At 46.5% G+C, this 24,832-nt stretch overlaps 1 protein-coding gene across 1 annotated transcript in view; it reads right to left on the reverse strand.

Annotated features, from left to right (window-relative positions):
- Positions 1-9,259: 9,259 nt before the first annotated feature.
- Positions 9,260-24,832, reverse strand: part of TGM6 (transglutaminase 6) — a 38,923-nt gene continuing 23,350 nt past the window's right edge. Inside the window, exons 10-13 of the mRNA XM_086701840.1 lie at positions 16,350-16,691; positions 12,996-13,150; positions 12,588-12,721; positions 9,260-11,612 (exon numbers count right to left, since the gene is read on the reverse strand). Of these exons, the coding sequence (XP_086557966.1) occupies positions 11,459-11,612; positions 12,588-12,721; positions 12,996-13,150; positions 16,350-16,691 (785 nt within the window). The 3' untranslated portion in view covers positions 9,260-11,458. The remainder of the gene's footprint in view (positions 11,613-12,587; positions 12,722-12,995; positions 13,151-16,349; positions 16,692-24,832) is intronic.

Here is a 24,832-nt window from a genome sequence, read left to right on the forward strand (position 1 = left end):
ACCGTTTGTAACAGTGTAGGCAGGTGCCTGTTTCTCACATCCTTGCCAAGTCGGTGTGTTGATACATTGTTAGATCTTGTTCAATCTGATAAATTTAAATTTTTTTTTTTTTAACGTTTATTTATTTTTTTGGGACAGAGAGAGACAGAGCATGAACGGGGGAGGGGCAGAGAGAGAGAGAGACACAGAATCAGAAACAGGCTCCAGGCTCTGAGCCATCAGCCCAGAGCCCGACGCGGGGCTCGAACTCACGGACCGCGAGATCGTGACCTGGCTGAAGTCGGACGCTTAACCGACTGCGCCACCCAGGCGCCCCTCAATCTGATAAATTAAAAAAAAGGCTTGTTTTAATTAGTAAATAGTTATAAGGAAGGATAGTGATGTTTTCATATATTTATTTTTTTGTGAGAGACTCTTCCCACTCTAATGAGGGCTGGAAATTCATCCATGTTGTTTCCCATGGCTTTGTGCACTCCACACATGTTGAATGGATGAAAGATAAATAAACTTTCTAGGCTCTGGTTTCCTCATTTGTAAAATGCCAGCGTTGTCTTGTTGGGGGGATTGACACCCCTCCCATCCAAATTTGATTGAATAGCTGGGACTGATGACCCTACACGCGCATCAAGGGGATATGAAAATTTTTATTGTTGACATAAAGTGGCTTTTGTGGCAGAGCGGGCAGGCTCCTAAGCAGGTGTGAAAATGGCTTGAGAGAGCAAGGAGAGGTGACCCATTTTATTGTGCTTACAGGGTGGGGCTGTGGTGAGGGTCCCTTGAGAGGGACCACACGTGCCAAGGGAGGGAGCCCAAAGGCTTTCTTGTGGGCTTCAAAGCTGTTAGCAGTGAAACATAAAAAAATGAAATTGGACTTTGTATTACAGGGTGATGGAACAGCACCTCACTGAAGATTAGACGACGTTATATAATATACATAATAAGGTTAGCACAAAGGAAGCCGGTAAATACTTGTCATTAGTATTGTTCTTGAGTCTTTCAATTTTAACTTTGTAAAGGGATTTTTTTCTTTTGAATATAACCCTAGAATATTTTTTTTCAGGAGTGGGATCTATAGTTACAGGGTTTGGCTACTTTTATGTAGGATGTGGCTTGTTTTTTTCATCCCGGTGGATTAGCTACAGTGCTTTGCATGAAGTCAAAGATAGAACATGCTCATTTCCAGAATGCCTTGTATTGCGGGCCTTGCATAGTGCTGGGTGCTTCACATGTGTTATGTCAGGGAATGCTTGTTGACATGAAGGAGAGAGAATATCCCTGGGGTGTGGGGTGGGGAGGCTGGCTGGTAAAGCTGAACATATGCATGTTCTATGATCCAGCATTTCCACTCGTAGATGTGTACCCAACAGAAATGCTGGCATATGCTCACAAAAAGAAATACACAAGAACGTATATAGATAGCAACCCTATTCATACACAATAGCCCAAACTGGAAACCACCTAAATATCCATCGACAGTAAGCAGGATAAATTGTAGTATACAGTTTGAAAGATAGGAAAGATAAATTGCAGTATACCCACACCGTGCAATATTGCACATCAAAGAATATGACAGATCTACAATAATTCGCAGCAATATAGATGAATCTTCTATTCGAAATGTCAAGTGACAGGAGTCAGGGCCAAATAAAAGATACATATGTGCAATTCCATTCATATAAAGCACAAACACTAATCTTTGCTTCCACAATGTAGGATTATGGTTACTCCGGGAGGGGACACAAAGGGAGCTTCTAGGGTGCTGGGAATATTCTATTTCTTGATCTGGGCGCCGGCTACCTAAGTGGGTTGTTTGTGAAAATGCAGCAATGCTGCACACTTTTGATATGAATACACTTTTGTATGCATGTTAAGCCCCTATAAAAATTAAAATGAAATTTTCATTGGGGGAAAATGTGAAAGGAAGCTTCCCACTATGCTAACTGTGGTAGTGTCTAGGCGAGGAGACTCTGGCTGGTATTTTCCCTACTCTTTCTGTATGTTTTTTTTTTTTTTTTTTTTTACATTTATTTATTTTTGAGAGAGAGAGCACAAGTGGGGGAGGGGCAGAGAGAGAAGGAGACACAGAATCCGAAGCAGGTTCCAGGCTCTGAGCTGTCAGCACAGGGCCTGACATGAAGCTCGAACTCACAAGCCATGAGGTCATGACCAGAGCTGAAGTCGGACGCCCAACCGACTGAGCCACCCAGGCGCCCCTCTTTCTGTATGTTTCTGATTTACTATAATTCATTCATTCATTCATTCAATAAGTATTTACTGCATGCCTCCTATGTACTAGGCACTGATCTATTCAACTCTGCTGGGTATAAGAATGAACAAAATAGGAGAATTCTCTGTACTTGATGGACTTACATTCTCCAAGAGGGAGATGGACACTAAATAATAAACATGTAAGTAAATTATGTCCAATGGCAACAATTGCTACGGAGGAAAACAAATCAGAAAGGGAGATGCAAAGTGCTGTGAACATGGTACTATTTCATTAGGGTGGTCAGGGACCGTCTTCTGATAAAGAGCAGTTTGAGCAGAAACCTGTTAGAATAAGGGAGCAAACCTGGTAGGTGTTGGTTGGGGATGGACCCTAAGGGTTCCAGGTGGGTGGTACAGCGACTGCCAAGGCACTGAGGTCGGAGCGCTCTGTATTTTTCAGAAAACGTCAAGAAGGGCACAGACCCAGTTACAAATTTATTCCATCTCGGCTCCAAACCCACCTTTGTCAGTAGAGGGCGCCGGAGAGACACTGCAGGATGAAGAGGGCTTGCTTTTTCGCTTCCGGCGTGCTCTCGGCGGGCTCCCGGCGGGCTCTCGGCGGGCTTCTGCAGTTTCCATTGCTTCCCCAGGGCCCGGCTCCCACAGCCCCGGTGGTCTCGGCAGCACCAGGCTTCCGCAGGGAAGATGGCTTTGTTAGCACTGGCGCCTGCAATGCACCGGCCATCAGCAAGCACCCCGTGACCAGCAGCCTCCCCAGGCACCTGTCTTGGGTGGTTTTGTAAGAGCATTTCGAGGGAGATACCTCACCATGAATGGCTCTCCCTTGCACCCGGAGAGGGCAGATTTCCAGCAACTTCCACTAGTGAAGCACCACAGGGACTTCTCTGCCAATGTTCAGCCATAGCATATTCTCCCCAGTAGACGTGATCTCGACCTTGTTGGTGGGGGCGGGGCGTTGGGGGGGCGGGTAGTGGGCTCTTCCTGGGGCTCTCTCCAGCCTAGGGCTAGCAGCCTCTTGTTAAATATGAAATTCCTAAATTTTTTGGAGGGCTCTTTATTTCTTTTTTTTTTTTTAATTTCTTTTAAGTTTATTTATTTTTGAGAGAGAGAGAGACAGAGCATGAACGGGGGAGGGTCAGAGAGAGAGGGAGACACAGAATCAGAAGCAGGCTCCAGGCTCTGAGCCATCAGCCCAGAGCCCAACGCAGGGCTCGAACTCACGACCGTGAGATCGTGACCTGAGCCGAAGTCGGACGCTTAACCGACTGAGCCACCCAGGTGCCCCTGGAGGGCTCTTTATTTCTTATTAGCCAATCTCCGATTACTCCACCCTCGTTAGAGTCATTAATTCTTTATATTATACTTTCCCCATACAGATTCAGCATGGTAGCTCCTGACTGATCCACTCACTCTGGCTCTGGAGGAGTGGTACGTACGAGAATGATAGGAGAAGCCAGAGAGCAGCCAAGGGGGCGCCAGAGGACCCTTGCTTTCACTCTGTGTGAGATGGGGCGCCCACGGAGGGGGTGTGAACAAAGGGATGACAAGATGTGACTTAGATTTGGAAGGCTCCCCTGATGGCCTCGGGGAGGAAGGAGAGAAGGCAAGCAGGAGCAGAGGCAGGGGAACCAGCGGGAAGGCGACGGTAATAGTCTAAGCAAAAAATGGCCACGGCTGGGATCTGAGTAGGCTTTTGGTGGTGGAGTCAAAAGGCATATGAATTCTGGACCTTTCGAAGGTGGAGCCCACAGGATTTGCCTTGGATGTCATGAGACGAGAGGGAAAAACGGGTAAAGAATAACTCCAAAGGGTTTTTGACCTGAAAGGCTGTAAGGAGGGAGTTCCCATCTGCCGTGGGAGGTGACGGGAATCAGGGATTCGGTTTTGGATGCGTTAAAATAGACACAAATTGAGAAGCATTTATTTAAGAAAATCTAGCAAACGACGGCAAAACCAACGGGAATCCACGGCATTTCAGCTCAGAGCAGCTGGTCTCCCTACCCCCAGCTCTGTGGTCCTACCGGGGCGAGGCAGGTCATGAGGATTGCAGCTCTGTGGGTGAAAGGGCCAGACTTTTTTTGTAGAAAAGGGCAGAAAACTACATGCTCAGGGTTGATCTCAAACCCAACAGCAAGATCAGTGGCAAACTATCAGGTAAGGCCAACGTCACAGTCGTAAGACGTGACGTCCATACTGGTTGGGGCAAGCAGCAGATTGGTAGACCAGCCAGAAGTTTAACAACGAGGGGCACCTGGGTGGCTTAGTCGGTTAGGTGACCGACATCGGCTCAGGCCATGAGCTCATGGTTCATGGGTATGAGCCCAAGTTGGGCTCTGTTGCTGACAGCTCAGAGCCTGGAGCCTGCTTCGGATTCTGTGTCTCCTCTCTCTCTAACCCCTCCCCTGCTCATGTTCTCTCTCTCTCAAAAATAAATAAACATAAAAAAATTAACAATGGATATCTGGGAAGGAGGCAGCCAGAGTGGGTCTTGATTAAGATCCTACTTAAATCCCTTGTGGGCTGGAAGGCTGAGGTCATACCCAAGGCTGTGAGCACCTAAAGGGAGATCAGAGGGCACACCGGCCAGCTGTTCCCTGCTGGTTGACCCTGAGGTGTTGTAAACACAGAACTTAAAAGATGGGGCCCACTTGTAAACTGCCCGAATTTTGCATTCCTGAAACCACCCACAGATTCATTAGCAAAGACTAGGAGCCCGGCCGCTCTAGGTGTTTCAGCGCAAGCTCTTGACTAATCTGCTGACCCAGGGATGACCTCTAAGAAGTCAGACTTAAAAACAAGGATCAAAAGCACAACACCCCCAAACTCCAAGTGGAGAAATCAGTCACCACACAATGCAAGGGAAATAGACTTCATAGAATGAATCCAGGCAAACACGTCAAGGACACAAAGAAAGCAAATAAACAGCGGTAACAATTGCCTCTCCCGGGAGGGATCAGAATTCAATGTGAGAGCATTATCTGATGTAAAACGTCTGGTCTCCCGTAAAAATTATAAGACCTGCAATGCGCGTGCGCACACATGTACACACACGCACACACACAAGCTAGGAAAATGTGACCTCCCTTCTCCCTGCCCCCCCCCCCCCAGGGGTAAAAAACAACAACAGTCAATACACACAATCTCTGAGCAAAGACTTCAAAGCTGCTCTTATCAATTCACTGGCCTAACAGATCTATAGGACACCCTGTCCAACAACAACAGAATACACAGTTGTTTTTTGGTTAAGTGTATGTATTTTGAGAGAGAGAGAGAGAGCTGAAGGGGCAGAGAGAGAGGGAGAGAGAGAGAATCCGAAGGAGGCTCCTCGCTGCCAGCACAGAGCCCGATGTGGGGCTCGAACCCACGAACCGTGAGATCATGACCTGAGCTGAAACCGAGAGTCGGACACTTTAACCGACTGAGCCCCCCAGGCGCCCCCCGGAATACACCTCCTTCTCAAGGACACGGTAACATTCTTGAGAGTGGATGATATGCTACACAATAAAGCAAACCTCTATCCATTAATTTTTTTTAAACTTTTTATTTTGAGATAATAATAATTCACGTGCAGTCATAAGAAACAACACAGAAAGATCCCAGGTACTCTTTAGCCAGTTTGCCCCAATGGTAACATCTTGCAAAACCGTAGGATGGCCTCCCAACTAGGATACTGGCGGTGACAGAGTTCAGAGAGTCCACATTCGCATCATCACGGGGATGCTTGTGTTGCCCTGTTATAGCCACATTGACTCTCTCTCGCCTTCAGTCCTCCTTAACTTCAGGCAACCACTAATCTGTTCTCCCTTTCTAGAATTTTGTCATTTCAAGAAACTTCTAGAAATGGAATCCTATACTGTGTCACCTATTAGAATTGGCTTTTTTTTTTTTTAATTCGGCATAATTCTATGGGGATTCCTCCAGATTGTGTAGGTATCCTTTGTTCATCCCTTTTTATCTCTGAGTAGTATTCCATGCTATAGATGGACCACTGTTTTTTGTTTTTGTTTTCAAAGCTTATTTATTGATTTATTTTGAGAGAGAGAGAGCAATCAGGGGAGGGGCAGAGAGAGAGAGAGAGAGAGAGAGAGGGAGAGAGAGAGAGAGCGAAGAATCCCAAGCAGACTCTGCACTGTCAGTGCAGAGCCCCATGTGGGGCTTGAACTCCCAAACTGTGAGATCGTGACCTGAGTCAAAGTCAAGAGTCGGATGCTTAACCAACTGAGCCATGGAGGCACCCCAATTGTTGAATTACTTAGCAATGAAAGGACACCTAGGTTGTTTCCAGCTTGGGGCTGCTACAAATAAAACTGCTAAACATCCATGCACAGATGTTTATATGCACACAAGTTTCACTTCCTGGAATAAATGCCCAGGAGTGTGATTGCTTGCTTGTATCTTAGTGGCATATTCCTCCCTCCCTGTCTTTCTTCCTCCCCCTTCTTTTCTTCCTTCCTCCCTCCCTTCCTTCCTCCCTCCCTCCATTCCTCCCTCTTTCCCTTCTTCCTTCCTTCCTTCCTCCCCTCCTTCCTTCCTTCCTTCCTTCCTTCCTTCCTTCCTTCCTTCCTTCCTTCCTTCCTTCCTTCCTTCCGAAACCACCAAATTATTTTCCACAGTGGCTGCAACATTTTACATTTATTCCAGCAAGGTAAGAGTGATCAAGATTCTCCTTACCAGCATTTGGCATTGTCACCTTTTTAAAACGTCAGCAATTGTGTTGGTATATAGTGACATCTCATTGTGGTTTTAATTTGCGTTTCCCTAGTGGCTAATAATATTGAATATCCTTTCATGGTTTTTTGTTTTTTTTTTTTTTTTTTTTTTTTTTGCCATCTGTATATCCTCTTCATCGAAAAGGTTATGTCTTTTGCCCATTTTCTTAGATTGCTTTTTACTGTTGGATTTTGAGAGTTCTTTATGTATCCTGGATTCTAGTTCTCTGTCAGATACGTGGTTTGCAAACGTTTTTTTCCCCCAGTATGTAGCTTGTCTTTCATTCTTTCCACAGGATCTCTCGCGGACGCACACATTTTGAATTGTGATGAAGTCCAATTTATCAAGTTTTCTTGCTGAGATTTTGATGGGAGTTGCCTTAAACCTGTATATCAATTTGGGGATAACTGACTTAACTCTGCTGAATCTTCCCATTCATGAGAAAGAGATGTCTCTCCATTTATTTCAATCTGCCTTCGTTTCCCTCATCAGTATTTTTTAGTTTTCCGCACGGAAATCCATACGTTTTGTTAGATTGACATCTAAATATTTCGTGTTTATGGACTGTAAATGTAAATTAAAAATAAATTTGGTTTGGGTTGTTCGATGAGAGTCCACAGGAATACAGCTGATTAAAATATTGGTTCCCATGATTCTGGAGGCAGACGGGTCTGATATATACATCCCGTTGGTTCTGTTTCTCGCGAGAACCCCGGCTCACACAAGCACCCCCATTACCACAACCACTTTTCCACCTTGCCTGCTTCGGTTTGGGAAATAGTATCGTAACCCACCAAGCCTCGCCAGTGAAGAGGAGACCAGGGATCTTTTGCGGGGACAGTCTCTTAGGCCTGTGGCAGAGGCAAAGATAACGTGAAGGGGAAGCTATTGGAGGGCTCAGGGTCAAGGTACTGGCCTCTGAATCTCCCTTGTCGGTTACCATCTCGAGACTGAAGGTCAGGGCTGCTGACCCATATCAAGAAGGTAGTGAGCTGCCAGACACTTTGGGCACATTGGCCTTCACTTTGTTCCCGGGGTGTCCCAGGACAAGGTCGTTTTTGCCTCAGCGTCTCCATGAATCAGACTTCTTGGCTGCAAGCGGAAGAAACTGATCCTTGTCGGCTTAGGCAAAGGGGATGGGGTAGAAATTAAGGGCAACCTGGAGAAGATAGTAAGACACGGAGCAGACATCGGGAAATATGGGATTCGACGAGTCTTCAGAGGGTCAAGAAGTAGGCAGCCCGAGACGGCACGGCAGATTGTGTCTTTCCAGAAATATCTATGGCGATATTTTTGGTCCGCCAAGCTCTTCCAGAATCTTTGCACCTTTTTTTTTTTTTTTTTAATCATGAGCTGGGTCTATTTCCTCTTGAAACTTGGAGGAACTCTGTAAGTGCCTTGACGAACAGGATGTGGCAGAAGTGGCACTGGATGGCCTCTAACCCCAAGGCATAAGGGCAATATGGCTTCCGTCTGACTCTCTTGAGATGCTTGCCCTTCTACTGTGTTGTGGGGAAACCCGGGCCACGTGGAGAAGCTGTAAGTGGGCGTCCTGGCTGACAGCCCAGCGTGGTGCTTGGGCAACAGCCAGCATCCACGGCCAGAAACGTGAGTGGATAAGCCTTCAGACATCCCCGGCCCAGCCTTTGAGCTGTCTCTGCTCCCCTAAGTCAAGCAGAGATGAGCTATCCCTACGCAGCCCTGACCAGACTGCAGTTTCATCAGCAAAATAACGGTCGTCGTGATTTTAAGCCTTAAGTTACGGGCTGGTTTGTTACACAGCAGTTGATAACTGGAACATGCGGCCACTATGTCAGAGCAGAAATTATCTGGCTGGGACACAGCCCAGGACCCTGAGGACCCCTCCACCCCTGTGAGACCGTCTGAACATTTATTCCCTCCATCCTGATCTCAGGAGAGAGCCCGTGCCCACGTGAGTGAAGGCTCTGGCTGCGCCGTGAGGCAGGTTGAAGATGGAGAGAATAATAGTGTCTCCTTCGCTGAGTCGTTATGAAGGTTAAATAAATTCATATGCATCAAGCCCCCGAAACAGTTCCTGGCCTGTAGTAAGAACACGGATTCAATTTTTTTTTTTTTAATTTTTTTTTCAACGTTTTTATTTATTTTTGGGACAGAGAGAGACAGAGCATGAACGGGGGAGGGGCAGAGAGAGAGGGAGACACAGAATCGGAAACAGGCTCCAGGCTCCGAGCCATCAGCCCAGAGCCCGACGCGGGGCTCGAACTCACGGACCGTGAGATCGTGACCTGGCTGAAGTCGGACGCTTAACCGACTGCGCCACCCAGGCGCCCCAACGGATTCAATTTTTAATCATTAGTTTTGTTACTATTAAAATGTGAGCTTGGATACCACTTCCTCGGGGAGTCTTTCTCTGATGCCGCCATGGGGACAGGTGCCATCCTAGCCCCCACGCCTCGGGGACATGTAATTAGCTTATTTACAGATTTGTTTGCTTGTTTCCTCTTAGGTCTCCTTTTGCTTTTCGCACCCTTTAAGGTGCTGTGATTGAGTACCTGTGTCCCCCGGCCGGAAAGTCATCGCCCTGGGCAGAGGGACCTTGTAATGTTACTGCTCTGTCCCTGGGTTGGACAGAATGCAGGTGGACGTGGCGACACATTGTCCAGACCTTCCTTCGGTGGACGGCTTGTTGCACCAACTGCTGGGGGTGCTGCCTGCAGATGACCGTCACTGTCAACCCCCTCAGGGATGGCCTCCACTGTCGGGAGCTATCTTGCCCAAAGTCACACCTCTTCGGGGGCCAATCGGTGACGGATGCAGGCGTAGGAAGGCCCAGCCATCTTGGCCCAACTTAGGACAACTCTCAAAGGCCATGTTAGCTCCACAGCTGCCCGTGGGGTGGTCCCCAGCTGGCACTGGGCCAGCATCAGCACTCTCTTCCTCTCTCTGCCTATCCTGCTTCGTCCCCCTCCCTTCCACTGTGTTGACCCCCAGCTCATTCCTTACTAAATGTCCTGCACCCTACACTCCAACTCAGAGGGTCAGCCTCCTGGGACGTGAAACCTGGTTCAGCCAAGCCTGAGGAAGATGGGCAGTCGGCACTTGCTTCAAGGATGGGGTGTCTGGGGCCACTGGGGGCGGGGAGACCATCTTGGTCTCCCTGCTGAAAAGAGCGTCCCTTTTACTAAGCGTGGGAGAGCCGCTCTGTTGTACTGAGCCCCCAGTACCCCTTCCTGCTGCTCAATCCTGAGGAAATGGCTGCCTCTTCTGAACCTCCAGCTGCCCCTCTTACATGGACAGGATGAGCACCCAAAACCTAGGCTTGGAAAGGGGGTCCTCCACGCATCTGGGTTCTCCAAGCTGTCCTGCTGTGTAGACTCGTCAGAGAAATGCCTTCACCGAAGCCTTGGTCACAAGGATCACCCACCCCTCACTGTCTGTGTGTTTGCCTGACGCCCTTTTAGCAAAGACTCACTACGTAAATTGTTTCCACGGAAGTCCGTATTCAGGAGGTGTCTCACTGCCTGTTTTGGTGTTGTTCAGATGACTTAAATTCCGTGACTAATCGTAATGCTTTTGACTGTCTGGGACATTTCGAGCTGATTTCTCTGACCTGTGCAGTTGTCCTCAGGTCCTGGTGGTCTCTACTCCAGTCCTCGTTCCAGAAATCTCTGTCCTGTTTTGATGCCAAGAACAGGGTCGTGTGTAGTAAGCGGCTGGGGGTGTTTTGCAAAGTTAACACCGTTTCCATTTTCAGAAAGTAAATAACCCCTGGGCTGGTGGTAGGAGGCCCCTGATGACCGTGATGGGATCAGATTTGGGGTTTCATCCTCAAATGCAATCCGAGCTTGATGGCCTCTCTCCTGCTGTCCGCAGGTGCTGGTCGTGGGTCTTCACTGAGGGAACATCTCCCATTGCTTCAAATCTAATGATTTCCAGAACATGACTTTGGGGGTAACACTTCGGTGGTGGAAATGGCATCCACGCGGACCCCAATTCTGTCTGTAGCTCCCCTATGGCTGTGGACAAGGCTCTTCCCTCTACGTAAAATGGGAGTGTGGAGGGATGTGTGGGTGTCAGCTCTAACACTTTCGGGTTCCTCTTCAACGCTGGGAGGACATTCTTGGATCTGGATCTGGTCAGAGGGTTGAGGACCTGAGATGGAAGCAAGGAGAACCCAGGGGTCGGCCAGGGTGATGGTGGGCTGGCAGGGCAGGGGTGGCAGAGCTGGGTGGGCCATGGTCACAGTGATGCTTGATCAGCCTCCCGGCAATGACGGTGATAGATGACGGGGGAAGAGGTTCCCAACATCACCCATCGTTGTCCAAAAGTTTAAGGATTGCTGAGTCTAACACCTTGTTTCACAGACGGGGAAACAGGCCCAAGAGAAGAAGGGACTTGCCCATGTTCGCAAAGTGGGGCAGAAACCGAAGCAGGACTGGAACCCAGGCCTCCTGGCTCCCACGCAGGAGAGGCAGAGAGGTGGACAGGGAGGGACCAGGGGCCATCTCCTCCCCTCTCAGCCCCTGGTGGTGGCCAGTCACTTGGCTGTGGCCACGTGGATGATCACAAAGCCTTTGATGTCTGGGAAGTAGGGGCTGACGAGGTCCACCTGCAGCTGCCTTGGGCCGCTCTTGGAGGGGGTGATGTTGAACTGGACCGAGGCCCTCTCCTGAGGCTCCAGGCTGGGCACACTGGGGAAAGGGGATGGGAGAAAGGCAGACCATCAGCCCCCTCTCCTTCTGAACCTGGCCTGCCCTCTCCAGAGCCCTTGGGATCAAGGACACACCTTGAGACTTGACATTTAAGCCTCACCAGTAGGCTTCCAGCATAATTTTCCCTTCCACCACTTCTCACCTCTTTCCACCCAACCAGGCTTGTCTCCTCCCTGTGCCCTGAACTTACCTTACACTTCCTCTCTCTGGGCTTTTGTCCGCACTGTTCCTCCCACCTAGGTTGCCCTTTCTATTCCGATCACAACCAAGGGCCAGATCAAGTGTCTCTTCTTCCAGGAGACCCTCCCCGACAATACCAGCCATTGAGACCTCTGACTGGGAAACCCTCCATGCTTCTTGGTACCTGAAAACTTCTCAAGTCAGCATTCAAGGCCCAGCTCAAATATCAGCTCCGCTGCAGCTTTTCCCTGGTTCCACCTCATCCCCAATTAAGGGCTACTCCTGATTCTCTGGACCCTGGAGATCCATTCCTCTGCACAAATCACACGTATCTTCATTTGAAGGACCACCTGTCTAGGAGAACACTTCTCCAGGCAGAACCCCATCTGTTCGTCTTGGTGTTCCCAAAGTTGACACATGGCTCAGAGAAGAGGTCATTATGATTAAGGATCATGTGAACGAGGGAGTGGATGGTTGAGAGTAAGTCAACAAGTGCATGAATGAACAGAACATGTGTGAATGAATGGGGGAAGAAACCAGTCAAGACTGAGTTGAGCAGATAGATGAAGTGAATGAATGAGGGAATGAGTGAGTGGATGAGTTCCACAACTAAGCTAATGACGGAAGGAAGGAAGGAAAGGATACATAAATGAAGGCTGATGTAGGCTGTGAGCTGGTTCCTGGGAGTCCAGGGTATCTCCCGCACCCCTCTCTGTTGGTAGCTTCACCATCCTTTAAGGAAGGTGGACTTTCCACTCCCAGTCTGATACTTACTCAATGCTGAGCTGTCCCTGGAGAAGGCCACTGCCCTCCACCATCAGCATACAATCCTCCACTGTCTCCAGGAGGGGGTTGACCACCGTCACTTTCACCACAACCGCCACCCCTACCATGGCTGGGCCCAGCACCTGGAGGGGTAACACCCATAAGTCATCTTTCTCCTCCTCCACACTCCCCCAGGAAACCTATGGGGCCCGGCTGGGACGCCGGTTGGGTCGTGGCATGGGCATTAATCATGGCATCCTCCCACCCCCCTCAGTGAGCTCCATCATTATATCTATCCCCCTGCATCCATGCCACCTCTCCACTGCCAGAGCTCATGGCACAACCCCCCGGCCTCTGATGCCCTCCCTCAGCTGTGAACGGGGACTTCCAGGAATGGGGGGTGCAGACTGGATTCACCTTGATGGTGATGACATCCTCCAGAGTGATGTCCTTCTCCACCAGGAGCTTCTCTCCTTTGGTGACAAAGCACATCGCAGCCAACAGGATCTTCTTGTCCTCTGTCAGGTCTTCCTTATACTGAGAGTAAGCTATTGTGATTGGGATCTGTTTCTCTGGAAGGGAAAGCAGAGGTGGGAGTTAGGGGTCCAATGTTTTCTTTCAACGGGATCCAGAATGAGGCGGAAGTCTCAATTCCTAGTTATACTCTCTTTGATCCTTGTCACCAAGCTGGGATGGGCATTATTAGTACCAGTTCACAGATGAAGACACGTAAGGCTCAGAGAGGTTAACTTCTTGTCCAATAGCAGACAGCAAGTAAGTCGAGGAGCCAAGATGAGGTGGGATTCAAATTCAGGCCAGTGGGCTACCTTCACACCACACAATTTCTCCATGAACTCCGGAGGTGTGTTTAAACTTCCCCTCATCATTCCAGATGGAAATCCCCCAGCCCATTATGTATTCCTCCCATTAGGAATCCACTCCCCGTTTATTGAGCACCTACTATGTGCCAGGTGCAGAGAAGAGAGAGGGCAAAGGTCTGCCTCAAGCTTCCAATCCAGTGAGGAGGCCAACTTCTTTGAAGCTTCTCCAAATCCTCCCTCGCCATGAAGGCCCATCCTAGTCAGCCCCACCAGGGGTGGAAAGCCTTCACGGACACCCCACTCAAGTGATCTCGTGCCCTCTGCCTTCTGAGCTCCCATGGTCCTGGGACCCTCACCAGCCACAGACACCCTGCCTATGCATTTCCTTCTTTCGAGCAAAGCCACAGCTGATTGCCAGTCGTATTTGGATTTTTTGGACCACCGTATATTTTTTCTTTTAGGTACGATGTGTTCTTTCCAACTTGCTCCAGGTCCTACCACCCCCCACTGCTCTTCCTGTAACCCTGTTTCCTTCTTGTCCCTGAAGTCATCTGAGTTTTCAACGTGTGGATTTGGGTCCTTAAAGGATTTGAACTTGGTTCACTCCATGCTCCCCCAGAGCACATGTGCATACAGTAGATGCTTCCTGAATGCCCAGATGCTGATCCATTTATCAAAATTCTACATTGTTTTATGGGTTTCCTTAGTCCAGTAGGCCATTACTAAGACTCCTTACTACAATCACAGCAATAATTAATAATGGGAAAAGCTGACTTTTACTAACTTTGCTGCTGGGCCCTGGGGATCCAGCATATTCATCAGCTAATTCATTCTGTCTGTACAACAATTCCATGAGCAAGTATTATTATCCCCAACTTCTAATAATATCAATAACACTGTCAGTCCCTGCAAAAAATCACACGTTCCTTAGGTTGTAAGAACTATGCCAAATGCTTGATATATTTTACATCATTCACTCCTTGTGTGGTGGGAGATGGGTGGTTCCCAAAGTGTGGGCCTGGGCCCAGGGGCACTGGCATCATCTGGGAACTTGTTAGAGATGCAAATTCGGGGGGCGCCTGGGTGGCTCAGTCGGTTGAGCAGCCGACTTCAGCTCAGGTCACGATCTCGCGGTCCGTGAGTTCGAGCCCCGCGTCAGGCTCTGTGCTGACGGCTCGGAGCCTGGAGCCTGTTTCCGATTCTGTGTCTCCCTCTCTCTGCCCCTCCCCCGTTCATGCTCTGTCTCTCTCTGTCTCAAAAATAAATAAACGTTAAAAAAAAAATTTTTTTTAAAAATGCAAATTCGGGGTGCCTGGGTGGCTCAGTGGGTTAACCGTCTGGCTTCGGCTCAGGTCATGATCTCACGGTTTGTGAGTTGGAGCCCTGTGTCGGGCTCTGTGCTGACCGCTCGGAGCCCGGAGGCTGCTTTGGATTCTGTGTCTCCCTCTCTCTCTGTCCCTCCCCCGCTCACGCTCTGTCTGTCTCTCTCAAAAATAAATAAACATTAAAAATAAAAATAAAAATAAAAGAAATGCAAATTCTAAGGCTCTGCAACAAAATATTAGTGACTTGAATCCCGCAACGTGTACACAGAACTATCCATTTATTTCAAGATTATGCCTCTATTAAAATGATGCGAATGAAGAGCTTATAGAAATATTTAAAGAACAATGTGATGTGGAAAGAGCGGAAAGATGCGGAAAGAACAGTGTGATGCGGAAAGCACTAATGAACATTAGGCATGCACAGTTTAATTAGAGCTGTTTCGCAAAAGGCAAGAGGAATGAAAAATATGGAAGGAAAACATGGTAACAATTTGTAGGTGGGTGGCAGGATCATGGGTGACCTTTCTCTGTGCTCTTGAAATCCTTAATGAATATATACTACTTTTTTTTAATATTTATTTATTTTTGAGACAGAGAGAGACCGGGCATGAACAGGGGAGGGGCAGAGAGAGAGGGAGACACAGAATCCGAAACAGGCTCCAGGCTCTGAGCCATCAGCACAGAGCCCGACGCGGGGCTCGAACTCACGGACCGTGAGATCGTGACCTGGGCTGAGGTCGGATGCTCAACCAACAGAGCCACCCGGGCGCCCCTAGCATATACTACTTTTAATATGAAAAAAAAAAAAAAAAAAAAAACCCAGGAGAAAGCGTCTGTTACTGTTGCCTTATGCAGTGTTACTGTGTGAGTTGGGTTTCGTGAAAAACAAAAAGCAAAAACGTGAAAAGGTGCGTGACATCTCCTCTACGTGTTTTCACTCAGTCAAAACACACAAGCTTCCCCAGAAACGGGCCCAGGGGAGCAGTTTCTTTGTTTAATTGAATCCTGAGAGTTCAGAATGTCATGTGAGGGAGGAGAGGGAGAGGGGTGGGGGAAGGGAGAGGGTAGAGGGGGAGGGGTGAGAGAGGGGGAGAGGGAGGGGGAAGAGCAGGAGGGGAGGGAAGGGAGGAGTGAGGACAGAGAAGGGTTGTAGGGATGCTGGCTCATGTGTGCAGAATTCTCGGGACAGACCCTTGCACCTGCGACCACGTGGCAGCCATTTCTTACTGGTCCACGCCTCTCACACAGGACTCTTGTAGCCAGACGGGCTCTAGAATAAGTTGGATGTTAGAAAGGTAACACGGGCCTATGTCGTGAAACGCTCCCAGCAGGTATTTACTCGGGGTGTCAATATTCACATGAACTGCGATCCCCTCTTCTTCATACGTTTGTCACCAGACGGTCAGGGGCTTTTATTATTAGTCCCATTACTTAGCCCCTCTGAGCTCAATTTTCTCACCCGCCAAGTGGGGACGAGAGGCAAGGCACTGAACAAATGGCCAGAAGCATGCCCATGTTTCCTGGGAATGGAGCAGGATGCTGGGAAGTCCCGCCCCGTCCCCCCAACTCCCGCCTCGGTCCCCCCAGTAAGGGCTTCCCACCGAGCGGAGCTGCGGCCTTCCTACCTTCTTCGGGCCCCAGCCGCACCGTATGGGATTCGTGCAGGATCTCCGCCACCGGCCTACGGGTGTAGAGAATGGTGGCGCCGCTCAGGTTGACTCGGACCCTCTGGGCCCGGGAGGTGAGGTTGGCCAAGCACAGGGCCAGTCTCAGGTCGTGGCCCAGCATGGGCAGCTCCAGCATCTTGAACTTGCCGGTGATGCTGGGCTTGGTGGCGGGCTCCAGGAGGTCCTCCCGCCAAAGACCACGGCCGCCGGCCCTGCGGACCCGGCTCCTCCTCCCGGAGGCTTCCACACCGAACAGCTTCCTCACGGCCTTGTGGTACACCTGCCTCTCCTTCCGGGATCCTGCAGGCATCGTGCAAGGTGAGGCGGGCACCCCTCTCCTCCTCCCCCCCCCCCCCCCCCCGTCCGGGGGCCCCCGGGGCCGTCCCTGCCCATTTCCCTTCCTCTCCAGACAAAACCACCGTTTACAGACTGACAGCCCAGGAGCCAGAGGCGCACCTCAGCCAGGTGCCCTGTGTTCGCTTCTGGGACCATTTGAATACGTTTCAAGTCAGTCGCCAACAACTTCAGATCGGGAAATTTCGCACAAAAGTGCAGGTTCGCGGCTTCCCTGACAACTGGGTCGGAAGACTCGTGACGCGGATAGCTGACGCTTTTGTACACTTGCTATGATGTGCCGGGTTCTACAGTTCTAGATGCTGTATTCTCCCCGAGGAGGTCGGTACTGCTATCATAATTGTTTTATAGGTAAGGAGATATATATGTATGTGTATATACACACACATATATATACACACATAAATATATATAAACATATATATTTATTTATTATTTACTTATATTATTTTATTTTATTATTATTATTTATTTTTATTCATTATTATATTATTTTATATTTTATAGGTAAGGATATATATATGTGTGTATATATAGTGTGTATATATATACACACATATATATGTTTATTTGTTCATTTATTTATTATTTACTTGTATTATTTTTATTTTATTGTTATTTATTTTTATTCATTATTATATTATTTTATATTTTATAGGTAAGGATATATATATGTGTATATACACACATATATATGTGTATATATATATGTATTCATTTTATTCATTTATTCATTATTATATTATTTTATATTTCATAGGTAAGGATATATATACGTATGTATGTATATGTATGTATGTATATGTATGTATGTATATGTACATATATGTATGTGTGTGTATATATACACATATGTGTATGTGTGTATGTATGTGTGTGTATATATATATACACACACATATATATGTTTATTTGTTCATTTATTTATTATTTACTTATTATTTTTATTTTATTGTTATTATTTATTTTTATTCATTATTATATTATTTTGTATTTTATAGGTAAGGATATATATATGTGTATATGCACACATATATATATGTGTGTATATATATGTGTGTGTATATATGTACACACATATATATGTTTATTTGTTCATTTATTTATTATTTACTTGTATTATTTTTATTTTATTGTTATTTATTTTTATTCATTATTATATTATTTTATATTTTATAGGTAAGGATATATATATGTGTATATACACAATATATATGTGTATATACATATGTATTCATTTTATTCATTTATTCATTATTATATTATTTTATATTTTATAGGTAATTTATATTTTATATTTTATATTTTATATATATACACACATATATATATGTGTATATATATGTGTGTATATATATACACACACAGATATATATGTTTATTTGTTCGTTTATTTATTATTTACTTATTTTTATTTTATTGTTATTATTTATTTTTATTCATTATTATATTATTTTATATTTTATAGGTAAGGATATATATACGTATGTATGTATATGTATGTATGTATGTATATGTACATATATGTATGTGTGTGTATATATACACGTGTGTGTGTATATAATATAATATAATATAATATAATATAATAGTCTACAGGTGGGTAATGGCTGCCCCCATCCCCCCTCCCCGGTGGGGATGTACTTTGGGGTTCTCCACGGTCCCACCTGTAATCCCTACTGGCCTGATGCACTCTTGGTGCTGTCTACAAGGTGACGGGCAAGGTCAGGACCCCTGATCTCCCACCTGCCCTGTTGCTAGCACGGACTTGTCTTTTGACCTCCAGACCAATACGTCCAACTGGAGCCCTCCCGTCTCCACTGCATGATGTCCCACAGGTGCCCCAAACCCAACCGAACCTGCCATCTTCTTTCTGCCCAGTGGCATTCCCCCAGTGGACAAGCCAGAAACTGGCCGCATCCTTGGCTCTTCCCAGACCTTCCCCTCCCACAGTGGATCAGTCACCCAGTCCTGCGGAGCACCCTCATGGATCTCTAGAATCTGCTGTCTTTTCTCCTCAGACCCCCATATACATTGCCTCACCAGGGGCGCCTGGATGGCTCAGTCGTTTGAGCGGCAGACTTCAGCTCAGGTCATGATCTCGCAGTTCAGGAGTCTGAGCTCCACGATGTGCTCTGTGCTGACAGCAGAGAGCCCACTTTGGATCCTCTGTCTCCCCGTCTCTCTGCCCCTCCCCCGCTTGTTCTCTCTCCCTCTCTCTCTCAAAATAATTAAACTCAAGATTGCCTCACCATGGGGCCAGTTTGCCAGCAGATGCTGTGGACTTGTATTGCGATTATTATTACTTAGCCCTTCCTAGCCTCAGTGTTCCCATCTGTAAAGTGGAGACAAGAGGCTCACAGGCAAGGCACAAAGTGCTGTGTTCCAGAATGTTCCCTCCCTTCCTGGGAATGTAGGCTCCACCCTGACTCCAGTCCTTTTGCCGCCCTGAGCACCCCCAAATCCGGCTTTGATGGCTCCACTTCCCCACTTGAAAGAAACCTGTGGTGTGTGGTCTCCCACCATGCTTCCTCCCAAGCAACTTCTTCCAGGTGCCTTGATCCTATGTGACCTCTGCTTGAAGGGACCCATGTGGATCCAAAGGTTCTTTAACATCTCATGTTTCAATATTGAAATGTGTGTGAATGTTGCACTCTACCCTGTAATATAGTCCCAATATATTTTTTACTATAAAATGTTTCATTTCCCTGCCAAAGATTCTAATGTCACTTTCTCAGGGAGGCCTTCTCTGCCACTCGAAAACAGCCTTCCTCAGAGATAATTCCGTCAACTTCAAAATTCACCCATTTAAAGAATACAATTCAATGCTTTTAGTATGTTCACAGAGTCCTCCACTTATGCCCACAATCTAATTTTAGGACATTTCATCACCTCAAAAAGAAACTCCATAACCATTAGTGGGGGCTCCCAACTCTGCCCCCATTGAGCCCAGTCCTAGGCAACTGCTAGTCTGATTTCTAATTTACCTATTCTGGACAGTTCACATAAAGGGAGCCATACAATGTGTGCTCTTTTGGGACTGGCTTCCAAAAAAACTTTTTTTTAATGTTTATTTATTTTTGAGAGAGAGAGAGAGAGAGAGTGTGAGTGGGGGAGGGGCAGAGAGAGAAGGAGACACAGAATCTGAAGGAGGTTCCTGTCTCTGAGCTGTCAGCACAGAGCCCGACACGGGGCTCAAACCCACAAACTGTGGGGTCAAGACGTGAGCCAAAGTCAGACACTTAGCCGACTGGGCCACCCAGGTGCCCCTGTGACTGGCTTTTTAAACATAACATAATGTTTTCCAAGTTCGTCTGTGTCGTTGCGTGTATCAGTACTTGGTTCCTTTTCATTGCTGAATAATATTCCATTGTATGGATATACCACATTTTGTTTATCCATTGATGGATATTTGGGTTGTTTCCACTCTTTAGCTATTTTGAATAATGTTGCTATGAATGTTCACGTCCAGGTTTTTTGTGTGGATGTTTGTTTTCATGTCTCTTGGGTATGTACCTAGAAGCACATCTGCTGGGAATGGCAATTCTGCATTTAACATTTTGAGGAAATGTCAAACCGTTTTCCAAGGTGGTTGCACCATTGTACATCCCCACCAGCAATGTACGAGTGGCTCACTTTTCCATAAGCTCACCGACACTCATTGTCTATTTTTGATAATTGCGGTCCTAGCGGGTATGAAATGGTACGTTGTGGTTTTGGTTTGCATTTCCCTAGTGACTAATGACGTCAAGCATCTTTTCATGTGCTTATTGGCCATTTGTATATCATCCTTGGAGAAACATCTATTCAAATCCTTTGCCCATTTTCAAGAAATTGGATTATTTGTTCTTTTATTATTGAGTTGTAAGAGTTCTTTATATATTCCAGATATAGGTACCCTTATTGGGTACATGATTTGCAAATATTTTCTCCTCTTCTCTGGGCTATCTTTCCATTTTTTGGAAAAGTATAATTTGTAGCACACGTTTTTAATTTTGATGAAGTCCCATTTATCATTTGTTTCTGTTGTCACTTGTGCTCTTGATGTCTTAACTAAAAAGGCTTTGTTTACCCCAAGATCATGAAGATTAACTCATGTTTTCCTTTAAAAGCTTATACTTTCGGGGCGCCTGGGTGGCTCGGTCAGTTAAGCGTCTGACTTCGGCTCAGGTCATGATCTCACGGTCCGTGGGTTCGAGCCCCGCGTCGGGCTCTGTGCTGACGGCTCAGAGCCTGGAGCCTGTTTCGGATTCTGTGTCTCCCTCTCTCTGTGACCCTCCCCCGTTCATGCTCTGTCTCTCTCTGTCTCAAAAATAAATAAACGTTTAAAAAAAAAAAAAAAGCTTATACTTTTAGGGACGTCTGAGTGGCTCAGTCGGTTAAGCGTCCAACTTTGGCTCAGGTCATGATCTCACGGCTCGTGGGTTTCAGTCCTGCATCGGGCTCTGTGCTGATGGCTTGGAGCCTGGAGCCTGCTTCTGATTCTGTGTCTCCCTCGCTGTCTGCCCATTCCCCGCTCAAGCTCTGTCTGTCTGTCTGTCTCTCTCTCAAAAATAAATAAACATTAAAAAAAAAGTTTATACTCTTAGCTCTTACATGTAGGTCTGCAATCCACTTGAGTTCATTTTCAAGTATGGTGTGATGCCAGAGGCCAACTTTACTTGTATTTGCATGTGGATAATCAGTGGTCCCAGCATCATTTGTTGCAGATTGCTCGTATTCTTTCCCCCCTGAATTGTCACAGCACCCTTGTCCAAATCAATTGAGCATAATTTTTAAGGTTTATTTCTGGACTCTCAGTTCTGCTCCATTGACCCATATGTTCATTTTTATGCCAGAACCTTACTGTCTGAGTGATCGTATATTTACAGTAAGTTTTGAATTTGGGAAGTGTGAGCCTTCCAACTTTGTTTTTCTTTTTCAATTGTTTTGGCTATTTTGGGCCCTTTGCATTCACAAATGAATTTTAGGATCAGCTTGTCAGATTTGGAAAAAAAAAAACCCAACAAAACTCACCTGGAACTTTGATCGGGATTACACGGAGTCTGTAGATCAGTTTTGGGTCATCGCCATTTTTCATGCCATAAAAATGAGAGGTCTTTCCATTTATTTAGGTCTTTGATGTCTTTCAACAGTGTTTTGTAGTTTTCAGCGTCTCAACTTTGCTCTTCTTTTGTGAAATTTACTCCTAAGTATTTTGGTCTTTTTGATGCTATTGTAAATGGATCTGTTTTCTTCCTTTCACTTTCGGATTATACATTGTTAGTGTCCAGAAATACGATTAATTTTTGTAAATTGATATTGTATTCCACAATCCTGCTGAACTTAGTTTTTGGTTCTTAGAGCTTTTTACTGGATACCTTAGGATTTTATATATACAAGATCATGCCACGTGCAAACAGAGGTAGTTTTATTTCTTCCTTTCCAATCTGGAAATTCGTCTATTTCTTTTTCTTTCCTCTCCCTCCTTTCCTTCCTTCCTCCTTCCCTTCTTCCCTCCCTCCCTTCCTCCCTCGCTCCCTTCCGCCCGCCCTCCCTCCCTTCCTTTCTTCCTTTCTTCTTTTTATTTTTTAAAACTGTGGTGAGTTATATATAACATAAAATTTACCATCTTAATAAGTGGACACTTCAGTGGCATTAAGTACATTCCTCTCCTTGTGCAATCATCATGACCATCCATCTGCATAACTCTTTTCATCTTGCAAAACAGAAACCCTGTATCTATTAAACAATGAAACTCTTCATTCCCTCCTCTGCCCAGCCCCTGGCAACTACTATTCTATTCTCTGTCTTTATGAATTCGACTACTCTAGGTGCCTTATAGAAGCAGAGTCACAGTATTTGTCGGTACGTTTGGGACGGGCTCATTTCACTTAGCGTCATGTCTTTGAAGTTCACCCATGTTGTAGCATGTGTCAGAAATACCTTCCTTTTAAAGGCTCAATAATATTGCATTGTATGTAAGTACCACCTTTTGTTTATGCATTCAGCTGTCAACAGACATTGGGGTTTCTTGTACCTTTTGGCCCCTGTGAATAACACTGCTACGAACGTGAGTGAAATATCTCTTTGAGTTCCTGCTTTCCCTTCTTTTGGGTATCTATCCAGAAGTGGAATTGCTGGCTCATACGATGACTCTATTTTACATCATAAATTTAATGTTATAAAGAACCTCCCTACTATTTTCCCACAGGAAATGGAATCCACAAATACGGTGTGAGCTATGGTTTTTTTATAGATGGCTTTTTATCAGGCTCAGAAATTCGCTTCTGTTCTTAATTTGTCAAGTGGTTTCATCACAAAGCGGTGCTGGATTTTGTCAAATACTTTTTCTGATTATATTGAGATGATCATGTAGCCTTCATCCTTTTTCTTCTTTCTATTGATATGGTGTATTTTATTAATTAATTTTCAAGGTGAAAACCACCCTGTATTTCTGGGATAAATCCTACTTGGTTGTGACATGTAATCCTTTTTATAATGTGGCTGGATTCAGTTTATTAGCATTTTTGTTGATGAGTTTTGCTTCTACATTCTTAAGGAGTATTATCTCTAGTTTTCTTGTGATGGCGTCGTCTGGTTTTGCTATCAGGATGAATGAATTGGGAAGTGTTCACTCCTCTTCTATTTTGTTTTCCGAAAAACGTTTGAAGCATTGATATTAATGCTTTCAGTGTTTGGTAGAATTCACCAGTGACATCATCTGGACCTGGTCTTTTCTTTGTAGGAGGTTCTGGGTTACTAATTCAGTCGCTTTGCTTGTTACACACCCATTCAGAACTTCTATGTCTTCTTGACGCGGTTTTGGCGATTCCTGGAGGAATTTGGCCATTTTATCTAAAGTCGCCTAATACGTGAGGACAGTCAGTGTGTTATTTGCACATATGGTTTCCTTGGCTTGAAGGGCTTGCTCTCTTGTGGCTCAGCATCTGGGCTGGCTCGGGGGTACGAGCAAAGCACACTACATCCAGGAGCTCTGAATCTTTGTGCCCTATTGTGTGTGTCCTGCTTCAGTAGACAGAGCGAGCAGCCGGGCCCGAGTCCCTGGCGTCCCACCTCCAGAATGGGCTGCCCAAGCCCATGACTTGGATGAACAGCGCTACCTACAGGGAGTCTGGAATCAGGAGGCAGAATGCTTTCCCAGCCCTTCGTCTCCTGGTTAAGTCTTGTTGCCTTCAGCCTCTCTTCCCTGGAATGCCTTTCCAGACACTTCCCCTCTGGCTGAGTCAGGACTCCCTCCTCTGTGCTCCTTCAGCCTTCTGGCCTCCCCAACACAGTGCTGACCACCCTGTGCTGTCCTCACACTATCGGCTCACCGCGTAGCGAGTTCTCTGGGCTCTTCTCTCTGTTTCCTGCCTCTAAATTATGTCCAGCAGTCAGGAGGCACTCTATTTCCAGCACATAGGAAAGAGGCCTAGCGGGTATACAGAATATTGTGGGCACTCATGGAAGAGAGGGGCGGTCTAGCCCCGGGGGGCGGGGAGAGAGAGTCAGAGGTCCTGAGATTAGACATCTCGTTAGAATCCCCGCTCTTTTGAGGCTTGGGCCACTTGGGGAGGTGACTTCACCAAGCTGTGCCTCGGTTTGAGTATCTGTAAAATGGCATTTTTATGAATATTAAATAAGATAGTGCATGGGCACCGGTTACCACCATGCGTCACACGTTTCAGACGCTCTTGGTGTGATTATTATTATTACCAGCCTAGACGTGAAGCCACTTGACCCACCATAGGCGGTCGATCAGTAGTAGATGCGACAAGACAGTGGCCAGAAGATGTACCGCAAGAGCGTGGGCTCTGGAGCCAGACTCCCCGTTTGCTAGCCACGCCCCTTGGCTGAATCCACTTCCTTAACTGTGCCAGCGTCTACCCCACAAGCTCACGCGAGCGCTTTACAAGCACTTGTTAAATACAATAACTAAATAACATGTGAAGACGGCCGGGCCCTGGCAGGCGCTCAGTGATGGTGACCGCTGTCACCTGTTACATGATGGCGATGTGTCCCGTGGCCATGGCGAGAGTTTAGGACAAAAGACTTCCAAGACTCCATGTCCTAAGCTCCCGATGCTCCCAGTGGAGGGGACCAGA

This window comes from Puma concolor, chromosome A3, assembly GCF_028749965.1.
Source record: "Puma concolor isolate L17-30 chromosome A3, mPumCon1.1.hap2, whole genome shotgun sequence".
NCBI lineage: Eukaryota > Metazoa > Chordata > Mammalia > Carnivora > Felidae > Puma > Puma concolor.